A 25,346-nucleotide genomic window follows, 5' to 3' on the forward strand; every position below is an offset into this window, starting at 1 on the left:
AATGTTGAATCAATTTCTCAAAGGAATTTTTAGGTCTCAACCCACATTTCCAAAGTACAACAAAACCTGGGATCCAAATCCAGTTTTGGCCTACTTACGTACATTATCACTTTTAGAATCGTTAACTCTAAAAAACCTAACAATAAAGTTAGTTGTACTGCTAGCTTTTGCTACAGCACAACGCATACAAACATTATCAAAAATAATAATTTAAAATATTTTCAGATTCGATGATCGAATAGAAATAAGAATAACTGGTTTCCTAAAAACATCGGCCACGAACAAAGTTCAACCGATACTCATATTGCCATATTTTTTTGAAAAGCCACATCTTTGCGTGGCTTTGGTAATGTATTATTATATGAAAATAACAAATAACCTTAGAAACAATTCGGATCAACTATTGATAACAATTAAAACACCGCACCACACAGCAACAACTCAAACCATCAGTAGGTGGATTAAAAGTGGCCTCAATCAAAGTGGTGTTGTTACATCAATGTTTACAGGCCACTGCACTCGACATGCTTCTTATGTTTTCAAAAAAGGAGTGAACATAGAAACCATAAGAAAAGCCGCTGGATGGGCGAACAAATCAAATACATTTAGTAAATTTTATAATAAGCCTATTCAAAGTGGTAATTTTGCGAAATATGTTTTTGAAACAGAGCCTCAATGAGGTCAATCCACTTTACTATTTATTCTGTGTACATACTTGAATTACGAATTATTACTTGTTCAAGTGTGTTAAATAAACTGTTGAACTACACTTGTGCCTCATATCGCTAAATTAAACCTTAGATAGCTACGTATTCACTTTAAACATCTACCTTTGTGATCTCGAGGACGTGGCTATCGAAGTATAATTAGAGATTAAACGACTTACCTAAGGAAGTTCAATTCTCAATTATACGAGATAGCCACGTCCGAAGAGATCACAACCTCCTCGGATTTTTAATATTAACCCCTATATGTACCTATCTAAGGGTAACCAAAAAACTATAATGAATCAAAACAAGCCTCAGATAGCAGACAATGGGTGGTACTGATAAGTTTTTGCACGACTTTAAACATTACGCACAGGATCGGGCTGACGCGAACAACTACCTTTGTGATCTCTTCGGACGTGGCAATCTCGTATAATTGAGAATTGAACTTCCTTAGGTAGGTCGTTTAATCTCTAAGTGATTTGTATTTTTACTTTAAGAATAAAATAACTGAAGAAATATGCCAACTGCATTGAGTAATTGATAGCTTCGAGAATCGAATTATATTATAGTCAAGTAATCTTCATTGTGAATACTATCGGCACCCTCAAAGACCAAAAAAACAATACAAAGGGATAGATAAAGCCGCTGCTAGCTAGTCCACGTGGACTGAATACTTGGCAGTTCGTATTGGATGATTTTTACTAACCGAGTTTTATGATTGGCTGAAAAGTCATAAAATTGAATTTTGAAGTCATGTTACGGTGACGAATAGAATGTGAGCCGTCGTGTTGTAAATGTTCAGTTGAAGAAATGATCACGATTTGAGTGTTGAAATTCGATATTGGTGCAGTTATAATTACTTAACATTTTTGTTATCTGCTTAAAATGTGGCGTCCTTGGACAAGTACTGACAACACAGACTTTTTCCTGTGTTGTGATTCCAATAGCGCTGGTGAACAATGCGAAAGAGATACCAGTGAATAAGATTCGGATGCATTTGAATGTTGAAACACATATACATATACATCAAGATATTTTATGTTTTTCACCTTATCAACTGTAGGACATGTGCATATCATTGGGGTTCGGCAAATAGGTTAGTGTATGTGAGCTTATTTTTGGAAGGTTGATCTTTATTGTGGGGGTAAATGTTACGTATTTAGTTTTAGCGATGTTTAGGCTCAAAAAACTTGTGTTTAACCAAGAAAAAACAGATGTGAGTCTCCTTTCAGCTGTCTTAAGGACGTCTTCCCACGTATCGCCTAGAAATAACAGAGCTGTATCTTCTGCATAAGATATAATGCTGCCTTGAATGTTTTTAAGTTTGTAAATGTCATTGATGTATATCAAGAACAAAATTGAGCCTAGAACTGTTCTCTGAGGGACGCCCATGGTTATAGGTAGTGGATCACTATAAATATTGTTGATTTCTACAATCTGATTTCTGCCATATAAGTACTTTTCAAAAAGCTTAAGGGTGATTCCTCTTACTCCAATGAATTCTAAATGCCTCAGTAAGATATGATGATTGACAGTGTCAAAGGTTTTCGCCAAATATGAAAAGACTGTTAGGCACTTTTTGCCAATATTGAAATTATTCCATATACTACGAACCAATTGAAAGATAGCATTTTCTGTTGACATATGTTCTCTGAATCCAAACTGGCGTTCATTCAAGATATTATTTTTGTCTAGGTAACGAACAAGTCTATTTTTCAAGCATTTTTCGAAAATTTTAACGAAATTGTTCGTGATATTGATTGGTCTATGATGGACCTTGGCTTCTCATCTTGGACATACAGTATACCTACATGTTTATTTATTTTATTTAATTTAGTTTGTTATGGTGAATGAATATTTAGCATTATCACTATTACATCAATACATTATTATTAAATTGGGCCACAGATTGTACAGGAACAACACAGAGGGACAATTACCTGAACAAAAACTTCAATCATTGGCCACAAGAGAAAAAAGTGTTAGTTAAAACATTGCTTGAGAGAGCACAACGTACCTGTGAGCCTCAGAGTCTTCCTGAGAAACAATATCATTCGAAAAATGCCTTCAAAGGGAATAGATATAGCGAAGGAGAATTCGAGCGGGTCATACGACGCAAAGAAAAAAGGTAAATTTACCCCAATCAGGTTGGCCAAGAGAAAAGCATTCCTTCCCTATATTGAAAATGTTACCGACCAATATTTATGCCAACAAAAACTATCATAGAAAGTCGAAGGTCAACTAAGGATCCCAGAGAACCTCAAACAACACCTGGGGATCACCGGATTCCTTGTAGCTGCGGAACCACGAAAAGGAGTGTAGGTACCCGTCTCTCTGAACACAGGGGAAATTTTCGCCTCTGTCAAACCGAAAAATCAGCTGTAGCCACACATGCTTTCGAGAAAGAACGCATTCATAATATCCCATTCGAAGATAAAGAAAAACCCGATAAATCTCAAAATTTGTATTCACGAGCATATAGAGAGGTAATATAAATAAAAAAAATACAGAGAAAATTTAAATAGAAAGAAAGAGACAATGAACATTAATAAAATCTGTCTACCTGTCCTCAATTATTATTATTGACCTTATTATCATCACTACAGTTGAGTTCAAATGAATTTGCAAATACCCTATATGACCTTCGACCTGTTTAATTTCAATGGAGGCCTGGCTGAACCAATTTCTGAATAGTCATTATTTCATATAACCAAATACTAATTAGAATACAGAAGATCAATACGTAACCCCATCTATATTTAAATTTGATTCGTCTAGACCTTGTTGCTATCCCAGTTATTTTCTTCCAAAGACCTTGAAGGGAGCAACTAGCAAACACATATAATGCCCCGATGTTTTCGTTGCACAACCCCAATCCCCGCTTTGAAACTCATAATTTTCGCCCACTTCTCGTGAGAATAAGCGCCTTTTATGCGAAAATGATTGCCATCCATTTCACGACTTTTCTGTAACGATCCGACGTCAAAAGCATAAAAAATGCCGATCGACACATAATAACCCGTAATAAACAGCCATCAGAGCATTGCGCCGAAAGAACTTTCGCCGCAATTTAGCAACCCTGAAAAAGCGATTTAATGATGTCACTTTTTGAAATATCGAACAAAACAATCTTTGACAACTGAATAGAAATGAAGTGTCGACCAATATATACTATTTTAAACTGACATTGAAGAAGCTGGATCGTCAAATTCGAATAAAAAAAATATTTGAAATCGGCCAGCTGTCGCTCCCATACGAACGACAACTCTCAGAAGTTGAGAAACTTGTGCGAGCTGAGGACTAACGAGGTATTACCTTTTAACGTGTGATTTCTAACACGGTTGCAGAATCATCCCAGCTTCAACCAGATAAATTCTCTCGACAAAAATATATGGTCGTGGCGGAATCGAATCCACGGCCTTCCGATCGTGAGTCGGGCGCACTACCACCGCGGCCAATGCCACAATGAATCTGAAATTTGCTATATGACATATATTATCATTCACCTGGGTTGCTCCCACTGCCTGTGTTGGCCCGATTACCTGTGCCGGCATGATTACCTGTGTTGGCCCGATTACCTGTGTCGGTCCGATTACCGGTGCTGTCCCGCCTGCCTTTGTCATTATATCTGAATTATCATATGCTGAATTTTGCTTTTGGGGTTATGCGATCTGTTTAATCTTTTGAAGTGGTAAGATGGATCTCCATGTTGCTGGTAATCTTCGCGCGTCGTCTTTCTTGTTCATACTACTGAGTCAATTTTTCATTGCTTGCTAGTCATTTTGTGCTCTCGAAATTTCGGCTTTGCCGAACTCCAAAAACCTGATTCGGTCTCTCAGCAAGCACAAAGTATGTGCTTTGCTGTTTCATCATTTTCCAAACAGAGGCAACACACATTGTCTTCCGACAGTCCGAGTCTCTGTATAGGATGATTCAAATGACAGTGACCTGTGAGAAGGCCTGTTGTACATCGTAGTTCATCCTTACTGTAGTCCAACAACTGTTTGGTTTCAATCTTCGTAGGGAGAATGAACGCCTTGGAGTGAGCCAATACTGGAAGATTCTCCAGAAGTCCATAAATCTTCTTGCCATCCAGGTGTTCAATCTTTGTTTGGCAAAGCTTAAAGCGATGCCAATGATAGGTTCTGGTCCGATGAAGCTGCTTGCAATGCCCTCCTTCGCAAGGGAGTCAGCAGCCTCATTGCCTTACAGGCCAGTATGGCCAGGAATCTAGACCAGAGACAATCTGTTAAGCCTTCCTATCGAGGAGAGTCGTTTTTGGCAATTTGATACCAATTTAAACGATGCTCGGTAGAAGCCAAGAGCTTCCAAGGCTACTTGACTGTCCAAGAATATTTTAATTACTTGTGTATGAGGTTGGATTCTTCCAATCTCTCCGTACACAATTCAATAGCGTAAATTTCCGATTGAAATAGTGTCACATAGGTTCTTAGGGCAGGTTGATATCTCTGTCCTGGGTCTCCGTGTTTTTGATCCATCTGTGAACCAACAACTATCTGCTCTGACGTGATGTATTAGTTACTTGAAAGTGGTCTCATAAACCGGAACCGGTCGTAATAAATAATGAACTTAGTAGAACTTAGACAGACAATAGTTATTCCCTTTATTTTATATTCAATATAAATTTCTACAAAATGAATAGGTCATCAATCGAATAAGAACAAATTCAATCAATCAAAATCGTTGGCAGTTTGTCCAGGCAGTCTTTCAAATACTTAGCCACCTCAGTGTACCGCAGGGGTCAGATCAGTTAATAACATTGTATGCAGATGACTTGAAACTACGAAACATGATGTCGCCTTAAGTTTGAGATTGTTGCCACATGATGACCAAATAACATTCCCAAATGTAACATAAGGTTTTATTGATCGAAAACTAACCCTCAACTACACCACAGACAATCACATTTTGGAGCATCCTGATATCTTAACTGATCTAGTTGTGATATTCGATCCATCCCTTTCGTTTGATAAACATATTAACAACTGTCTCACCACAGCTTATCGCTTGTATGGATTACTAGTTGGAAATACTCGAAATTTCAAAGGCACTCCATCACTCAAATTATCAACTTGTGGGAATTGTCGAGGTGTTGAAATAACGGTTTGGTGTTGAGGAAAAACTCCAGTAATACTCAAATTATTGTTTCACACACTCGTTCGATCTCAGAATATATCCAATATGCTTCTATTTTGTGAAGTTCCTACAGTTTGGTCCACAATAGTCAATGAAAGGCCGTTCAAAGGTCCTATTTGAAATATATGTTGTTGAAACTTGATGGCACCTAACCTAACCCAACCTAACCTAACCTACCTTTACAATATTCAATAATATTGCTCTCAACTATTACTAACTTTTGTGTTTCTAGAGTCTAGATTATTGCCCAGAAGTGTTGGTACTTTTCATTCATGTGCCCCACGAACATATACTATACGTGATACCAGCAATTGTACTAATAGTGTAGAATAGTGTAACAACAATAAATGAACAAGCTGTTCCCTAGCTCGTTGACTAATACTCACCCCTCGATAGGAAGGAGCCACGATCAAGTATGTGTCGATGTTGTGATCCTTGAGGTAGGAATTGCGCTCCCCTCCATTGCCAGGCTCCACTACGTAATCGTTTCCAAGACATTTCAACGTCTCCTTGGTGATGTGTACTCTTCTGTAACAGACACCGACAGAGTTTATTAGGTGCATGTTTGAGACAGTGATTAGTTCAACATCTTGTACAAGAATCACGCTCTATCGCACGAATTTTATGAAATTTAGGATTCGAAATCCGTTTCTCCACGTCTAATATAATAATTTCATCATTTTTTTCAAGTGGAGGAAGACGCAATCTTGCCATGTGAAAAAATTTGAGGAATGAAGAAACTAGCGAACCAGAATATATTATCCCTATAATGGTTGCCAGGATATGGAAATCTGTTATGGGATCAGTACTGCAAAATACATTAGATTTCACATATAGTAGGGGGCATACTCGAAAACTGGCTGTAAATTAAATTATCTGAAAGAACATTTCGTTCGGATATGCGGCTGGATATGGTTCAAGCCGTGTTAGAAGAAAAGGCAGCCAAAAAAATTAAAAAAATTCCACTGTCAAATAACACAGTAAAAGGACGAATTGACAATATGTCTAATAATATTGAAGAATAACTGGCTTTAAAACTCCAAGAATGCACTTATTTTGTAGTTCAAGTTAACGAAAGCACTGATGTTCAAACATGGTGCGATTTGATTATAATGAAGAGGTAATACAAGAGTTTTTTTTTCCGCAAACTACTTGAATCAAATACCACAGCAGAACTCATTTTTAAGGTAATTGATGAATATGTGCTCAAAGTAGGCATTCCCTCGTCCAAGTGTATTGGCTTGTGTACAGATGGGGAAAAGCTATGCCAGGAAAATTGACAGAGCTAGCAGCAAAAATGAATGCAAAAGTACGCATTGTGTCATCCATCGAGAAACAATAACTGCTAAAGGTATGCCGGAAAATCTTAACTCCGTTCTATCAGATGCTTTGAAAGTTCTTAACTTCATAAAGCCTAGAGCTCTAAACACAAGATTATTCTCCTTGATGTGTGAAGATATGGGTGAAGAAATGGGTTCAAAACTTTACTCCTGCATACAGAAGTGAGGTGGTTATCTCGCGGGAAAATTTTGAACCGTCTCTTTGAACTGAGATCGTGTTTTTAAGTGAATAAAATCATGACATGAAAAAATTGTTTGCTGATGAAGAATGGTTGTCAAGATTGTTTTACCTAGCCGACATTTTTGACAAACTGACTTGGGACTTCATGGACCAAACACAACAACCTTCACATCCAGTGACAAAATAAATTCTTTCAAGAGAAAGTTGGTCCTGTTTTGTTCACAAATACAGAAGGAGAATTTATCTGCATTCCCCACTCTATCATCATTTTTTGAATAAAATGAAATATCTACATTGGCAGATGTGGTTGCAGATATCATTGTTCACATTGTACACTTAAGAAGTATTTCTCTGAAGATTATTCAAAAGTGGACTGGATCAGAAATCCTTTTTCGGGAACCTCACCAAATTAATTGGAACTGAAAGAAAGTTTTATCGACCTTACAGAAGATAGTTCTATGAAAGATTATTTAAAAGAGAAATCTTTAACTAATTTCTGGATCGGATGTAAAACCGAGTACCATTTGCTCTTCCAGCAAGCTCTGCTATTGGCCATTTGTTACGAGTTACTTGTGTGAAAGTGGATTTTCTGCACTCTTGTATATACAAAATAAATATAGAAACAGAATAAGTGTTGAAGAGAACTTGAAAGTGAAGATAAGTTCAATTACCCCTAATGTTGATATTTTAATCACAGGCAAACAACAACAAGTTTCACACTAAAGACTATAAAAGTATATTTTGTATGATGATTAAATTTTTGCAGACTTTTTTATTAATTTTTTATTTATATGTTTTTAGACCTATGGGCAATAAATAAAACTGTCAATTATTACCATTTTAATCTTTTTATTCCTCCTTCATTATAAGCATGTTATAAATAAACAAATATCTAACCATTAAATATGAAGTTTTCTCAGGAATTTAATTAAAAAAGCCTTTGAACACTTTTAGAAGAGTAAATATTATACTTTTATTGAAATAGTTAGGTCTGGTGGTACGCCAATATTTCTCAAAAAATCAAGTGGTACGCAGGTGCAAAAAGGTTGGGAACCCCTGGTGTAGTGAATGAAAGAGATAAAATTTCACCTACGTGGAACACTGTCATCCTCAATGGCGCACATCTGATGTTTCGGAATGAGACACTTGCCTTATTGCCTCTTCAGCATCAATATATATTACACTTAAAAGGTGGAGCACACCGTTCATTCATTAAATTACGACTTCATGTCACGAATGAGTTGAATCTACTCATGTCATCGATGACAGTACGTAATGAGATTCATTTGCTTATTTGATTGAATCCCAGCCATAGGAATCTTGTTTCAACTGAAAGGGGAATATTTTCAGGAGTGATTGATTTTTGGGATAGAACGGTTTTGGCTTCCTACTTCTCCATCTCCATAAAAAAATATTCCCCTTTCAATTCAAACATCCACTTCAATTCTACTTAGCTGTCATGATCTGCAACTTCTTAAATTCAATCAATATGAACATCGAAAAACGGATTTCTGAACTGTAAGCAAGGTATCCCTCCTGAGTGAATTTATCAACTGTCAAATTTTCCACCTACAAACTTCAGACATGATTACGACATCGTTCTGGCGATCCGTATTATTTTATTCCGAACTGGGAATCCGAATTGAAATTCCGAGAATTTCCAGTGAAGTTGCTGAGTTCTTTTTCATGTCAGCTTGACGAGAGAAAAGTATTTCTGCTGGGGTATGTATCTCGTAGCTCTAACCTTCGGTTCAGAGTTGATCGAGAAGTTTTGTTCGATCGGGTGTCAGAGGTGAAAGTGGAAAGTTCCATGTATAAAAATACTTTTTTAGCTTTCAGTATCATTGGTGAGAAAACGAAGTGGACTCAAGAATGTTCAGCAAAGAAATATAAATATTTTCAATTATTCATTTCAACCCTTGAAGTTCCTCATGGAAGTCCCGTCATAAAATACAATATAGGGGAACAAAAGGTATAACGGACCAGTTGAGGAAAAATCAATGTAACATATAAAATTAAATCTTTATTCTTCTTACTTTGCTTTTATATAATTGAGCATTTATTAATCAAACTTATTATTAAGGATCACAGATATAGAAGATATTGGATGATTTCCAAAACCCTCGGTTTGGTCCATTCTGCCTACACGTGAAGGTAAAATGAACCACTCATGAAGGCAAAATGGACCTATGGCAACATAAGAACGAAAAAAAATCTACTATTTATTCAACTGCACACCTTTTGCAAACAAATCTTACATCTTCATCATTATCTTTGACACCGGCACAACTACAGTGTGCCCATAAAGAACATGCGGGGCACTGTACTCGGCCTTCTGTTGATTCAGAAAATAAATGAGAGCAATAGAAACATCACACGTCTTCTTTATCTTCGCTAGATGAGTCTTTACTTTTCTTTTTAGAGTTCTTCTTTGTAGATTTCCCCTTTCCTTTTTGAGTGTTTGTTTGTTTTCCTATCCCCTTCTTTCCATTGAAAATATTCTGTTATACCTTCTTTGCGTTTTCTTTCGTTTCCTGTGCTTTTTTAGTAGCTTCTAATTCTTCGCGATGGGGTGATGATGTTATTTCAACTGTCTTTCCTCGCTTAATATTAGGTCTAGTCCGTTCAGATGTTCTAGGGATAGCCATGATATCTTTTGGAGCAATAGAAAAGGATGTACTCGTAGATGGATGTTGTTCATCATTGCTGGTTAGATATTCATTTTGGGAAATGTTCTGATCACTTAATGCTGATGGCGGTGGTACAGCGGTGTTAAAATCAGTCATTGATAACAATGGCTCAGTGACACCTTCATTGCTAGATGTGCCAGGTTCTAGAGGTGGTGTCATATTTATTTGAATAGCTGCATGCTCGGCAGTTACTGATAATTCAGGTTCGTCGATGATGAGCGCTTCTTCGGGGTGAATCATCGGTGGTCCTGATTCATTATCTCTTGACGTTGATTCTGGCATCTCAATATCAGTGGTCTCTGCTGACAAAAACTCTGCTTCTGTGAACACGTTAGGGTTCAACGGCCAGATGCCAGTTGCTCGAAAAGCATTATAAGCAGTTAAGAATATTATTGGAGTTTTTTCCAACATCAAATCGTTATTTTCAACAACTCGACACTTGTTTCGATCACCAAGTGATCGAAACTATATAATATAAAACAATTTTCAGCTATATAAAAATTAATTTCACAATATTGCATATCTAAATATATTTACAGTGTGTTCTTATGTAGTAATCAGTAAACCCAACAATATTATTTTAACAAGCTATATAGTATGCTATTTGGTATTGATCCGTCATCGTTATTCATATTATTATGTTTACTTACTTCTACACTCTCATAGGCATCTAGTTGCCTGTTGTTGTCAACTAGTCTAAATAATCTTAATGAACTGAAGTCTATGGAATGGTTTTGTTGCAAAATATGATGGGCGACTGCTGATTTTTCAGGTCTTCCATATTTTAAGTGTGCTATATGCTATATGCCTTTTGTATCAACAATACGAGGCATACTTTTTGGTACCGTTGTCATGTCCGTTTCATCGACATTGAAGATTCGATCTGGTGTCAATTTATACTTTGTTGTTATATCTGTTAATAAATCGAGAAACCATTTAACCTGAACTTGGTTGAATCCAGATGCTCGAGCTGCTGAAGTGGGTTCTGGTTTTCATAGACTTAAGTCAGGGTTACGCTTCAAGAAATTTTCGAGCCACATTCTTCCAGCCATTTTTATCTCGTGGCAGAAATTGTGTTGTAGTTTATTTTGTTCGACTAGCTCATATACGATATGCCTGAGATCCTTTGTGGTTAAACCAAAAAAGCGATTTTCCATATTTTTGACATATAGGATGCTAGTTCTCTCTCTTGTTGACATTTAAAATATTCTCATACCTGCCCATTTTCTTTTCCGTAGCTACAGTTAGGTCTTTGGTGCTTTCATATTTGGTAAGTCTTCATATTAATGTAGTCTTTGGAACATTAAATGTGGCGGCCGCTTTAAGCCCTATTTTGCGCGAAGCTTCATTTTCGATAGCATGTCCTTCTCACGCCAATATTGTCTGTTCGACTTTCTTTTATAGTTGTTAACCATCTGAAATGGAAATACCTATTTTTAATATAGAATTATCTATGTATAATCACAAACCAATTGCATTGAAGGTAAAACGGACCACGTGGTCCATTTTGCCCGTTCCGTTTTGCCTTTTCGGTAGGCATGTACACAATAAATTATTTTGAGGTTAAGATTGAGGAGAGTCTTGTCTATTCAATGTTGAAACTAAGTAAAACAAAAAATATAAATATCATATAATAATACAATATCCCTGATATCTTTAACGTAATAAATCTGAAGGCAGATCAAAATTTGCAGTTTTTACATTAAAATACGTAAAAATTAACTTACCTTGATAAAAACATGTGCCGTTGCACAGCCGCTTCAAGGACACTGACCAACTTTAAGTGAAAGTCGACTGTCAAGTTGACGCAAGTCGATAATAGATGGCGTTAACAGTTTGAAAGTTATTAGTCTGGTACGTTGTACCTGCAGGGTCCGTTTAACCTTCCGTTCCCCAATGAGGTCTGTTTAAAAAATGAGGTGAAGGTTCAAACTTCGCAGGGTATGTACATTCGATTAACGATTTTTTATGTTGGCACACTAGTTTTGAACACATATACACAGTTTCAGCTGTTTAGCATGTTGAGTTTGTTGGTGACAGACTGACGTTAGTCACACTCGTGGAAGTTTTAGTAGCCATTGAATATTATTCCTTGACTGAATATTCTACACAGTCCGTGTAGAATGTTAATTATATTAATTATATTAATTATATTAATTATTTTATTTACATTTTATCTTATTTCATCTGTTTGTTAGTTCCCTTCCTTGTACAAACTTGATTATATATTTCATTCTATACATTTATACTCGTATTATCAGCTCTACTTCATTCACTACATCTGCGTATTCCAACTATTCTGTCGGTTATACAGTGCTTTTCTTTAATGCCCCCCCTCCTTTATTTTTTGAAGGGGTTAACTCAACAAATTGAAATTTGGGATGATACTATTAATGCATGAATACTTTATTTTGAAGGGAAATTGACAGATGAAAATTTCAAGATGGCGACTGGGCGCCATATGGGAAAAAATTAAATGGGAAGAGGGGGGTCTTGTGACACATCTTTTTGAAGCTCCAGACAAATGCTCCACAACTCCAGAATATAATGTCAATATCTTCAACTGCTACAAAATGGCGGAACTATTAATAATTGCCTGAATACATTGACATTTAACTACATAATATGAGGTAATAAGCTTGAGGTCAGTTCAGAAAATGCTAGAAAAAGTGGCTTTGAACTTCTTGACATATGAACAGACTATCCGATATTTCACGTCGAACATTTTCGAACACAGTTTCGTCAATATCTATACAAATATTTATTATTCTCTGCCGTATATCCAATATTGAAGCACGTTCAGTTTCGTACACCTTTGCCCCATAAAAAAAGTCCAAAGGTGTCAATCTGGCGAGCGGGCTGGCCGTTCTATAGGACCTAGACGGCCAATTCAACGACCGGAAAAGTTGTATACAAATAGTTTCTTACTTGTCTGAAGTAATATGGTGGTGCTCCATCTTTTTGGAATACAATATCCATATCAAATTCATTGGGATTCACTTTGACGATTGCAGTGATGAGAGGGTCACCATTAGTTTTCACCATATTAAAATACAGTTCCCCTGTTGAATTTCGATCAATAAATAGAGGTCCTACAATATGGTTCCCCAATATTCCTGACCAAACGTTAATTTTTTTTGGATATTGGGTACGTGTTTCCCGGAAAACGTGAGGGTTGGTGTCACTCCAATAACGGCAATTTTGTCTGTGAATATTGCCGTTGAAAAAAGTGTACATTTGTTACTGAAACAGATATTGTGGAGATAGGTAGGATGCCTTGCAATGGTTTCTGTCATGATTTCGCAGAATTCTGTTCTTCGATCAGGATTATCTTCAGTTAATTAGTGAACCATTTTAATTTTGTATGGATGATACCTATTCGTCTTCAAAAGTCGTCACACAGTAGAAGGAGACACCTCACAAACATTCGCGTCGGAATAAGTAGACTGTTCAGGATTTACTATCATCTCACCAATTATTTGCACTTGCTATTCTTCCGGAATGGACGGATGACTTGGGGAGTTTTTGTTGTATACACTACCGGTAGTTGTGAATTTTGATAGAAATTCTTTCAAATATTTTCTACATATTGGACGATTCGGAAAACGTTCATTGAAAATACTTTTTATCTTGTGAAAGTTACGCGTCGCACCGTAAATAAGATGGACGAGAATTGACCATTTCAGAGATTGTTGACGTGATACCTTTCTACTAGTAAAACCGAAAACTGAATGAGAATATTCTAACTGAACAATGATGTTCATTGTCGCACTGATATTTTTTGTAGTTTTTATAAACAAAAAATAGCTCAACAAACCTTATCGGATTGTTGGAATTGCCATATGGCAGATAAAAATATAAATATTATAGGAATATTGGTATTAATGTGTTTGTCTTCAGGAAATTATTAAATGTTCTGCCATTTTGTAAAAGGGTTGTGAAGTATTCGTCAGGAGCTTCAAAATGATGTATCACAAGACCCCCCTTTCCTTTTATTTTTTTTTCCAGATGGCACCCAGTCGCCATCTTGAAAGTTTCATCTGTCAGTTTCACTTCAAAATAAAGTATTCATGCAATAATTTAATTATCAGAAATTTCAATTTTTTGAGTTGACCCGTTCAAAAATTAAAAGGGGGGGGACATTACAGAAATGCACTGTAAACCAGGAAACATTTATTGAGATACAAATGTATTAAAACACATGACATAAAAACTGAGAAAACTTTCTAAACAGCCGAATATTGAATATATTTTCGAAAAGGTACTCACCCAGGAATTCCCCCACTTTCCATGTAATTGGCAAGTGTGACGTCATTCGACCATACGTCGAACTGCCATTTTCTGAGTCCCAGCACTCCACAGTGTACCCTACCTGTGTGAATTCCCACTCTCATGTTGACATTGACGTTCATTACTCCTCTCACCAACCTTAAACAAACGTCATACCAAATTTCAATACCACATTGTACCTACAACTATCTTCATCATTTTTTTATTCTCCTGCTAATGAGTTTTATACACATATGCATTTCATAGCAGATTCATTATCAAAAGCGTAAAAACTGATGTTTTCGATTTGGATATCACTAAGTACAGAAAAAATAGAAAGAGTTAGAAGGAATTTCACTTTGAACTCTGTGGAAAGTGGAATTAACCAAAAGACCTTCACGTTTCATTAATTTCATTATCCGAGACTGAGATATTTCTCTTTTGCTGTTTATTCTATTTTCATGAAAAGTTTATTTTCTCTTGCCGTATCATCAGAGGATTCTCTCTGTGGCAAAATCTAATATTTTTAGTCTCACAATAATTTTTCATCTGTTAATTAATGTCATACGCCATAATGCCTCATAAATTTGCGGAAGGGGACTGTGTTTGAAAAATCCCAAAGCTGGACATGGACCTTCCTGTTTTTGTAACCTAATATATAACGAAGGGAACTATCATGTATACGATTTTCAGATGATTTGTTCCTAGATTTTGTGTCATTTAGAGAAGAGGTAGATGGTATTCATCGATGATAATAACAATCCCAAGAATATCAATAATACCCAGAGATGGAAAATAAATGGCAATCAAATGAATTATTTGAATCTGAAGAAATTAACTTTAAACGTTCTAAGCCAGTCCCGGATATACATACACAGTAGGTTGAATGGACTGACGCCTATCAGAAAACAACTACTCCCTTGGCTAATACCACGTAGGGCGTTGGATCATATCCAACAAGCGTCAGTGCAGGAATCTTCACAGAAATTTTCCTGCATATACAATTGGCAATACAACTTAAAGAGTCGACCTTCAATTTTGGAACGAGCACACGTGCAGACTGGTTTCGGGCTTATTAGCCACTCGTCAGTGCAAGATACTGGTCACCATCGACCTAAAGTCGATGATATTCCATAATTGAAAATCGGAATTCTTTCAGAGTATTTCATTCCTCTTCCTATAAGTTGGAGCGAACAACAAAATGTCACTCCATCTAGTGGACGAGCTACTAACCAACTGTATATCCGAAATTTGCCCGATTCTTCTAAATAAGGAAGAAAAACTTTCTTATTAGTCAGTGGGCTATGCTTGAAGACTGGAAGTAAACAAATCTAAAGAAATGAACCTCAAACGTTCAAGCCTGACTCGGATATACCTACACAGTAGGTTGACTGGACGGACGCCTATCAGAAAACAACTGCTCTCTTCCTTATTCAGAGAAATCGGGCAAATTTCGGATATGCAGTTGGTTAGTAGCTCGTCCACTAGATGGAGTGACATTTTGTTGTTCGTTCCAACTTATGGGAAGAGGAATGAAATACTCTGAAAGAATTCCGATTTTCAATTATGGAATATCATTGACTTTAGGTCGATGATTTGTTCACTGCCAGTCTTCCATAGCCAACTGACTAATAAGAAATAATTATTTGAATACTAGTTAATCGATATAGTAGATAGCACCTTTCAATAATTGAAATTTATTAACATTAAAACAAAAAAGTTCAATTTGAGGAATTGTGACTGTGTTTGAATTTCTTTGTAGATGCTCAATATGCTGCCACCGATCGAGAATCTCGCCGACTGTGAAGTGCGTGTTGTTTTTAGTTTTTTCAGTGAATTTAAGCTGAAAGCAGCTTAAATTCATTTCCAAATCATTGAATTTTTTGATGAAAACAATATGTGTAATGTAATGGTACGTAAATGTGTAAGGGTCTTCGAAGAACACATAAACGTTCACGATGGGGAATGTCGTTTGGTTGAGATCAATTAGACCGTCCTCCACAAAGTTCTGATCTAGCGCTGATTTACTACCATTTATGTTTGCATCTGAAGGCGTATTTAGCTGGACAGCGTCACTTCGATGCTCTTCTATTTGTCAAAAAATTATGTTGAAAAAAAGAGTAAAGCCGTATTTTACATGAATGACTTTTTTTGAGGAATGTTCACTTGCTGTTCATTTCTAAGCGGTATTTACTTTGAAAACATTGATTTCATTGAAAAGCCGTTTTCTTTGGCAGCATGAAAAAAAACAACAAATTTTCATTTTGAAACTAGATTGAATATCTTACGTGGTGTATATAAATTCGACATAGTTTCAATATTTGATAATGAGAAGATGCATTTATTTATTCATTTTGTACTTCCCCAAGAGGATTTACTTTCGTCCAACCCGTGCTATGATCACACGTTGAAATGTTAGACCTCTTCAATCCTTGGCTGACACAAGTTTCGACTCCTAAAGGTTGTCGTTTATAGGAGGAGTGACATATGGTTTACGAAAAAACAAATTTTAACAGATCAGTTATTTCAAAAACAAGTGTTTCATTTCGAGTTTTCAAACTCATATTTTCCCCACCCGAGTTAATTTTCGCGTTCAAATAAACTCTGAAGAGTTTGTTTAAACATCGTTTTCAATAGACAACATAAAATGTATCGATGAATCACGTTCTTGATGACACCCCTGAAGAAATCGTTTCAGTTTGGAAGTCCAAAAGTTCTTTTCATAAATTGAATTCAAACTCGTTTTCGGAATACAGATAGTTGAAGTAAATTGACTGGATGGAATTCCTTCAGTGGGGATATACTTTGAGAATTCTGTAACTCAATTAAAACTTGACGATGAATATACTTTGGTTGGAAGTGGAGGTTTAAAAAAAGAAGAGACCCGCAGGTATTGTATGCAAAACGAAATAAAAAAACACAGCCGTTCTTATGATAATTGAAAATAAGCTCATTGAATGGACTGAAAAACATGTGTGATTGATCACTTTAATGAAATGAATAACGGGTATACAAACGGTTTCGGGTTTAACCCTATATCGGGAGTTTCTAGGTAAGATGGAAGGACAGGTAGTTGAACGAGCCAAAGTGCTAATTTAAAATTTTTTCTGGATACATGTCTGAAACAAAATGTCTTTAAATATAACAATCATTTTTATCATTTGTTTGAAGGTGGTTGACAATGTTACGTGGTGTATTTCGTCAGTTCGGATTTCCATTGTCTAATACAGGGGTCTCCAAACTTTGAAGCCTTCGGGCCACAATGATTTTTTCAGTTTGTTCCAAGGGCCAATTTCTGCCCTTAACTATATTTCTAGAATAGGATAGTCGCAAAGTGCGTGACCTAAGCAAACTCACGCTTTTTTTGCATTTCAATTATTATTGTGTATTGTGACACTTAACGACATCTAGTGGCGAGTAGTGGTACTATGTACTATCTTTTTCAGCTACCTGCTAGGTGGCATTAGGCGTAATTAAATATTTGGAATTACCGCGTTGGTTCGAGAAAGTTCTGGTTCTTGCTAGTGTTTTCCGATCACCTCAATGGCAGTGATAATTGCATATAAAAAGGCTAGCGGCGCAACTGCGAGTTAGTCTGCGTAGGAAAGGCGAAGGAAGCGAAACTGTCTATTGTGAAATAAAGTAATACCCGTCAATAAAAGTATTTTGATTTGACTTATTGTTTTTATGTGTGATTTGTTAGTATGGAAAAGAAGCGAAAACTCGACAGTGAATGCAGAACGTTTCAAGAAAAATGAAACTTTCATTATTTTGTGATTGAGTCCAGTAATAAGGCGCTATGTTTAATTTGTAATGAAACCCCATAGCTGTTCTCAAATATTATAACATTAAACGACACTAAGAATCAAAACATCTTCAAAGTTACTCCAATTATACAGGAAGTTTGCGGAAGGAAAAATTTGAAGCTTTGAAACGCGGACTCAAATCGCAGCAATCTTTGTTTACCAAAGCGAATACTGAACAAGAGTCTGCAACTCCCGCCAGCTTTCGTGTGGCTCTTGAAATCGGAAAACGTGGCAAACCATTCACCGATGGAGAAATGATAAAAGAATGCTTGATTGCAGTAGCCGAAGAAATATGCCCCGAAAAGGTAAATTTATTTAAAAGTGTCAGTTTGTCAGCAAATACCGGGGCTCGGAGGGTGCAAGACATCGCAGAAAATATATCATCTCAATTGTCTGACAAAAACGGACATCATGAGTGGTTTTCTCTAGCATTGGATGAGTCAACGGATGTGTCAGATACTGCTCAGGTGTTGATTTTTATTCGCGATTATTGTGTGAGAAAACGTTTTCCAAGATCAAGTACACAAATAATGTTTACAGATCTCAATTAACCGATGAGCATCTTAAATCTCTTTTGATAATTGGTACAAGTAAAATTGATCCACAACTACGAAGTATTGTCGGTGGAAAATCACAATTACATAAATCTCATTAGTTTTTTTGTTTGACTGTGATTCATTTCAATTATTTGTTAGTTATTAATGACCTTAAACTTAGATACTTGAGTTAAGTTTTCTTTGTCATCATTTCTGTCGTTAAGTTTTACCTTGCAAGTAAATAAAACCGAGTAATTATCATTCTGTGTTTTCTTCTTCAACTTATCACAGCAATAGTAACAACAATAAGGTAATCATTGGCTGTCGTGGGCCAGATTGATGACAGTAAATCATTGGCTGTCGCGGGCCGGATTGATGACACTGGCGGGCCGGATTTGGCCCGGGGCTGTAGTTTGGAGACCCTTGGTCTAATATATTATAAATTGATTTGAAATCTCTGAACGAATCTGTAAATGAAATTAAGAAGAATAACCGAAAAAATAACAAAATAAATAACAAAAGCAACAACCAAAAAAATTAAAATTTGAAATATTAATACAAGCTGAAAATAAACAAAAAATTAAAAATATTATGAACAAAAAATGAAAATTAAAAATTAAAAGATTCCAAACCAAGTTACGTTACGACGTTTCGATTGTTGGTATCCACAATCGTCATCGGGTGATAACTGTTATCGGCGGTCGATGTTGATGCTTGGATTTTCAACTGACTGCTTTTGGAAACCTTGTTAATCTTTGATATTCAAGAATGGAGTTCTCTGTCGACCCCAAAGATGGCATTTTCGTGGGAGGAGATCTATTCGCCCTTCTTCAATCAGGTATTGTTTTACACAAATCAATAATGAATTAAACATATCAACATTTCTCATGAATTACTCCGTCAATTGGTAAAAACCGTATGACAGTTCTTGATTTTATCGTTTTCAGACAGACGTAGACAGGGACTTAGTTTTATAATATGCAGTGGAGAAAATACCACAAAAATAGTATATTGTACAAGTGAGAAAAACGACATATTTCCCACGAGCGCAGAAGTTTGTTGGCACGAGCCGAAGGCGAATCCCGCAAATCAAGCGAGTGAGAAATGTCACTTTCTCACCCATTGTACATTGTACTTTTTCTACGGTTGCGTTGTTTTCAAGTACTGAAAATTAAAATACATATATAACAATACTTGTATGTCATTAACTCATTCTTATATTTTATTTCAATAGTAATTAACAGTTATATTTGAACAATTTTATAAAGTAATTCCTGGTAGGCCGTTTTGTTTCAACATGTTATCGGTAATTGAAATTTTAGCTGCGGTCGAAGTTGAAGTTAATGGGGAAACGTACTGAGCATCCACAGCATTGCTGTGTTCAGGTTCTAATGACGCTGGAGGCTGAATGGATTCTACTATACTATTTGAAACTTTAATTTTGTTAACTGTTAACTATGGAGTTGTCGATATAAGATCCAGCAACATGGCTGGATTTCCAACCCCCTTGGCGTTTTAAAGTTAAAAGATCTGCCCCTGCATTAACTAAAATAGTCGCAGATGACCTTCGGAAACAGTGGTCAGTATATAATTCATGGTTCGATAATTGCATAAATTTTGCTATTTCTTTCGCCATGGTGCCAAATTTATTTATCCAAATTTATTTATCAGCAAATACTTTTCATCAGATGCATCTTTTAAAAATTGTTAAATTTCTTCAGAAGTTAACGTTTTTGACTGTTTTGGAGCATATTTTTCAGATTTGCGTTGCATAGTTTTCAAGAATTAAGGTACTTGCCAGCATCGAGTACTGAGACCATAATTTTGATGATTTCAATCTTCTTGCCAACTCTTCAAAATAAACTAACAATGTATTTTCGGAACAAGAATTTACCTTGGCTTTCATTTTCCAGTCCATAAAGTTTCTGTAAGCGATTTCATATGTTTCTCTTGATGTGCTTGGTAGCAAATTATTGCAAACATCTATTGCTTTCTAAACAATTTCTGGAGGTGTATTTTTCAACTCCTAATCTTCGTATTCCATTATATTCAATATTAAATGAATCTGAACTGTTTATACTATAACAATCAACAATAAAACTATTTTTGTTGGGTAAGTTGACAGCAATAATTATGCTGTGCTTCGGTTTTGTTGTTATGGAAACGCCGACAATGAGCTACTTGGATATTGCACGCGAATCGTCGGCATAGCGTTGCCAACATGGAGAACGTGTCATATCAATCTGACATGTACCAATTCATGACTGACTTGGGTTATCGTGATAACAAAGAGAAATAATTTCTCACTGTGGCGGATATTTCTCCCTGCGTGAGAAATCTTTCGTTTTAAACGTATGAAAGCGATGAGAGAAGTGGCACATTGTGAAGCATCAATAGAAAAATAAAATATTCAAACATGAACAGCGTCTATTCGGAAAATCAATATGAATTTTAACATAAAAACTCCCCTTCAACTTTCACACTTTCAATGATTTTGAAAAGACAGTTGACCTGAGCCTTGACTACCAATTCATGACCTTTTTGCGTATTTTCTTCCTCGCCCGACCAACAAATCGCAATATCCCGCAATATAAATGAAAAACGAGCAGAAAGATTCAATATCATCGGCCAACATCTACTACCATTACTTGTATTTTTCAACAACAATCCCAGTTTCTCTACCCCGAGAGATTTCTGGTAGTTTTGCTGTGTATATTGCTGTGTGGTTCGCCTGAAATTGTTTCGATTCATTTCCCACAGGTGATCCTTTATCTACCCTCCCAAAGGCATATAATAACGAGGAAAATTCCCCTAGTGAAGGTTTTACGTTCAGCACTACAGGATGTTTCCAATGTGGTTGTAAATTCATAAATCAATATTGAATTTTGAGAAATACTCTTTCATGTACATCTCAAGATCACTAATACCTTATTCTTCGAAAGACATTTTTTGTGGAGAACTCAATATTTCTCACTGTTTTTTCGGATATGTAACCTTCCACAAAGCTAAACCAAAAGAGAATCTTCTGAAATATGATACAGGGTAAACTAAAAAGATTCCTTCGAAAAGTTACTACGTAATATAAACCACTGACAAGTACAGTTAGTCAATAATTTGTCGTATATGAAGTTTGCTTAAGAATACTCCTGGGTTAGTTGAATTTTTATCGCTACAGGCCAAAATCAAGACGCAAAATTCGCCAAGTTGTGGTCTGCGAAAGATTGACTTCTTGTAATTGACGCGAAATCTACTGCCTTGATTCTCCTGCACACTCTCACAGATAGCGGCGAAGTTATCAGCAGATAGTGCGTTTCGTCGACGTACGGATGTTAGTAAATCGTTCACTGAACCAGTGGACTCAAATTAATCCACCACATGGCGACCGTAAAATTGGCGAAGCGCGCGGTACGTTGCTCGAACAGAACACCCATTTTGATAAAACAGTTTTTTTATCTGCACTGAATAAATGACAACTAATTTGACTGATATAGCTTCAAGAAGATGGCCGTTATCAATTGTCAAATTTTGGATGTCTCTGTTGGAAGACCCTATAGTTATCCCATATGACATCTGTACATTTCATTCTTTTGACGTATATCGAGAGTAATACAGTTATTCCCCATTAAGGTGAAAGTTTCCAAATAAATTTTAGGTTTTGAAAACAGAAAAAAATGTTTTTGAAACGTCGACTACTAAATGATGCTGAGTATGGAATGTTTTTTTTCAATAGATTTCTGGGGAACATTTATGATTACGACAGGTTACTGACTAATAGGTTATGATAGGTCCAAAGTGAGTGGGTCTATTCGACCCTCTACCGCAACCCGCAAGGGTTTATTGTGGCTCACGCCTATTCACACTCGACCAAATAAACACAGCTTCTTAACGAAGTTGATTAGTTTGTATGGCGAGTGGTCTTTCAGGTCACATGGTAAGAGTAAGGCTCTGCCGAACTTTAAAAACCTGATTCTGTCCCCAGCGGGCAGGTACGGTCTGATTTTTCATCGTTACTGGCCGGATAGTCAATGTGCAAGATTCCCACCTTGATACCCACGACAACCTTCCCATATGAGGGTTTTTGCATGTCAGCTACACCTGACGATGCCTTAGATTCAACCGAGCAGGGCCTTGTCGCCTCTGGTTTTGGAGAATCATCAGTTGAGCTCAAACATTTGCCAACCTGCTCAAAGGGGGTTGTTCCTCCACCTGAGACAGATTCTGCGTACGCCGCTCAAGAATTTGGTGCAAGGCGGTTCCATAAGGTACTCCGCTCTTGAGGAGACGACTCAGTCGTTTCCTGGCTGCACCACCTAACCTTTTTAGGTTCAGTTATTGGATTGGAAGTTGAAGAGTTGAGAAGCTCTCGCTCCTGAACTAAATTTACAGGAAAGTCAGTTGGAGTCTTAAACTTGACATCCATCTCTTCAGTAGACTCGCTCCTGATCTAAATATACAGGTAGGTCAGTTGGAGTCGTAAGCTCGACATCCATCTCCTCTGTAGACTCGCTCCTGAACTAAATTCACAGGAAGGTCAGTTGGAGTCGTATACTCGACATATATCTCCTCTGAAGAGTCGCTCCTGAATTTAATCTACATGGAGATCAGTGTAGACTCGCTCCTGAACTAAATTCGCAGGGAGGTCAGCTGAAGTCGTAAGCTCGACATCCATCTCCTCTGTAGACTCAGCATCAGAGATAATTTTCAAGTTTACTCTGTCCATAAAAGTCCCACGAGTAGCTTGGGAAAGAAGGTCAATCACGGCAGAGCCCCGCATTACCGTGACAAGTCGATGCTACGGCGAGAGGGTACCCGGGATCTTGAAGGTTCCGTAGAGACAGCTGATAGCTCACCCTAGAATTGATCCACCGTTGGGATTCCATTCAGTTAGCGAATAACAGACTAATAGAACCCTTGAGTGATTTATATTACGCAACCACTTTTCGGAATGAACTTATCACATTGCCCTTCAGCAGATTCTCAATTGATTTCGCTTCGTTTATTTTCCAAAAACAGTAAAGAACACTAATACCTTGTTTGAATGGGTATATATTTCTGAGGGAGATTAGTTTTAAGGAAAGAAGTAGAAAATCAAAACAATTTTTTTCCTAAAAAGTAGTTATCAGTAAATGGTTGAATGAGATATAAGAAATGTTTGGAACAAAACACATCGAATCGAGTTTATAAAGCGAATTACTTACGCAATGGCATCGATCATGTCCAATCCCATTTCAACGGTGCAATGAGCGTGGTCGGGCCTCGCTTCCGGTAAGCCGGAAACGCAATAGTAGCAGTCGCCCAATAGCTTAATCCGGAGGCAGTGGTGTTCAGCTGCCAGCCTGTCGAATCTGAAATAAAATGAATGGGTGGTTTTTCCAATAAGTCTTGAGAGGATAAAAAATAGTGTGTAACAATAACTTTGAAAAAATATTACGTAGTAGCAGCAGAGGAAATTCAGGATTATTAAATGTATTATTTGACTTCGATAGATATACTAGTAACATATGAATACATTGACTTATACTAGATAAACATTGATAACACTATCCAGGATAATAATTATACAATTTCCATTCTGATGGATCTACTATGTAGCGAAATGGGTCTTCAATATTGCACTTTGATACAGTTTTCCCGAATCCACTGGCAAATTTAATGTTATTCAAGTACCAATTCGGTCAGTTTATTATAAATTGTTATTTCAGTGGATAATAATGAATTCACCAATTTCCTCATAATAGAAGTTTTCATATAGTTTGATTTTATTGTGCGGTGGTCATGGCAATCAGAATTGATGATGAATACCCTATGTCTTTCATTAAGCCATAACATGAGCTGCGGTGACAAAATTCTTCAGAACCGGATAAGAAAACTACGATTTAGATTTGAAATGATAAACAAACGTGAAGCAGTTATGGAAAGCAGAAGAATAGTTAATAGTTAATAGTTAAATCACTTAGGAACATTTTCTATTTGGACGAAACTTGGTATGACACTCACGGCACAGTTACGAACGGGTGGACTGATGATTCGAGAATGTGTACGCATAACATGCCTACAAACAAAGAATTGCGACTAATCATTGTGCATTGCGAAGGAAGTAAAGGATGGGTTTCGAATTTTTTGAAATAATGTGGAAAAAACTTGAAGACAGTAATGTTGACTATCATAAGAACATGGAAGCTAATATTTTTGAGGAATGGTTTGAAAACATATTGATCCCAAATTTGGATACGAATAGTGTAAAAGTTCTTGACAACGCTTCCTATCATTCGCGACAGCTCAACAAAGTACCGAATAAAAATTCGAGGAAAGATGAAATACAAAGTTTTTTAACAATTTATATTTTGAAGATTACTATACCAAAAACCAACAACTTGAAGTTTTACAGACAAAAACATATGAAAAAGTGTATGCCCTTGAGAGTATTGCTGAGAAGTATGGATACACCATACTGAGACTTCCCCCCTATTTTTGTGTTTTCAATCCCATCGAGTTGATTTGAGGAAAATCGACACAAAGCATCAGGCGTAAAAATAATTTTCCAAAATTCGATAAGAAGGTAATAGAGCTAATTAAAAAAGAAGTATCTAATATTACCAAAGAAGACTGGCAGAAAAGGATTTAAAAAGTAATTTTAGTTGAAAAAGGCTATATGGA

The 25,346-nt window shown here is 36.5% G+C and overlaps 1 protein-coding gene across 2 annotated transcripts in view; it reads right to left on the reverse strand.

The window, feature by feature from the left end:
• Positions 1 to 25,346, reverse strand: part of LOC111514866 (adenylate cyclase type 6) — a 426,206-nt gene that overhangs the window by 58,725 nt on the left and 342,135 nt on the right. For both annotated transcript variants that reach the window (XM_074175026.1, XM_074175025.1), the window contains 3 exons: positions 23,888 to 24,034; positions 14,348 to 14,506; positions 6,254 to 6,395 (listed from right to left, as the gene is read on the reverse strand). In XM_074175026.1, coding sequence (XP_074031127.1) covers positions 6,254 to 6,395; positions 14,348 to 14,506; positions 23,888 to 24,034 — 448 coding nt within the window. The remainder of the gene's footprint in view (positions 1 to 6,253; positions 6,396 to 14,347; positions 14,507 to 23,887; positions 24,035 to 25,346) is intronic.

The sequence above is a fragment of the Leptinotarsa decemlineata genome, unplaced genomic scaffold, assembly GCF_025532065.1.
Source record: "Leptinotarsa decemlineata unplaced genomic scaffold, Ldec_3_MD MMD2_tig00000882_RagTag_RagTag, whole genome shotgun sequence".
NCBI classification, from domain to species: domain Eukaryota; kingdom Metazoa; phylum Arthropoda; class Insecta; order Coleoptera; family Chrysomelidae; genus Leptinotarsa; species Leptinotarsa decemlineata.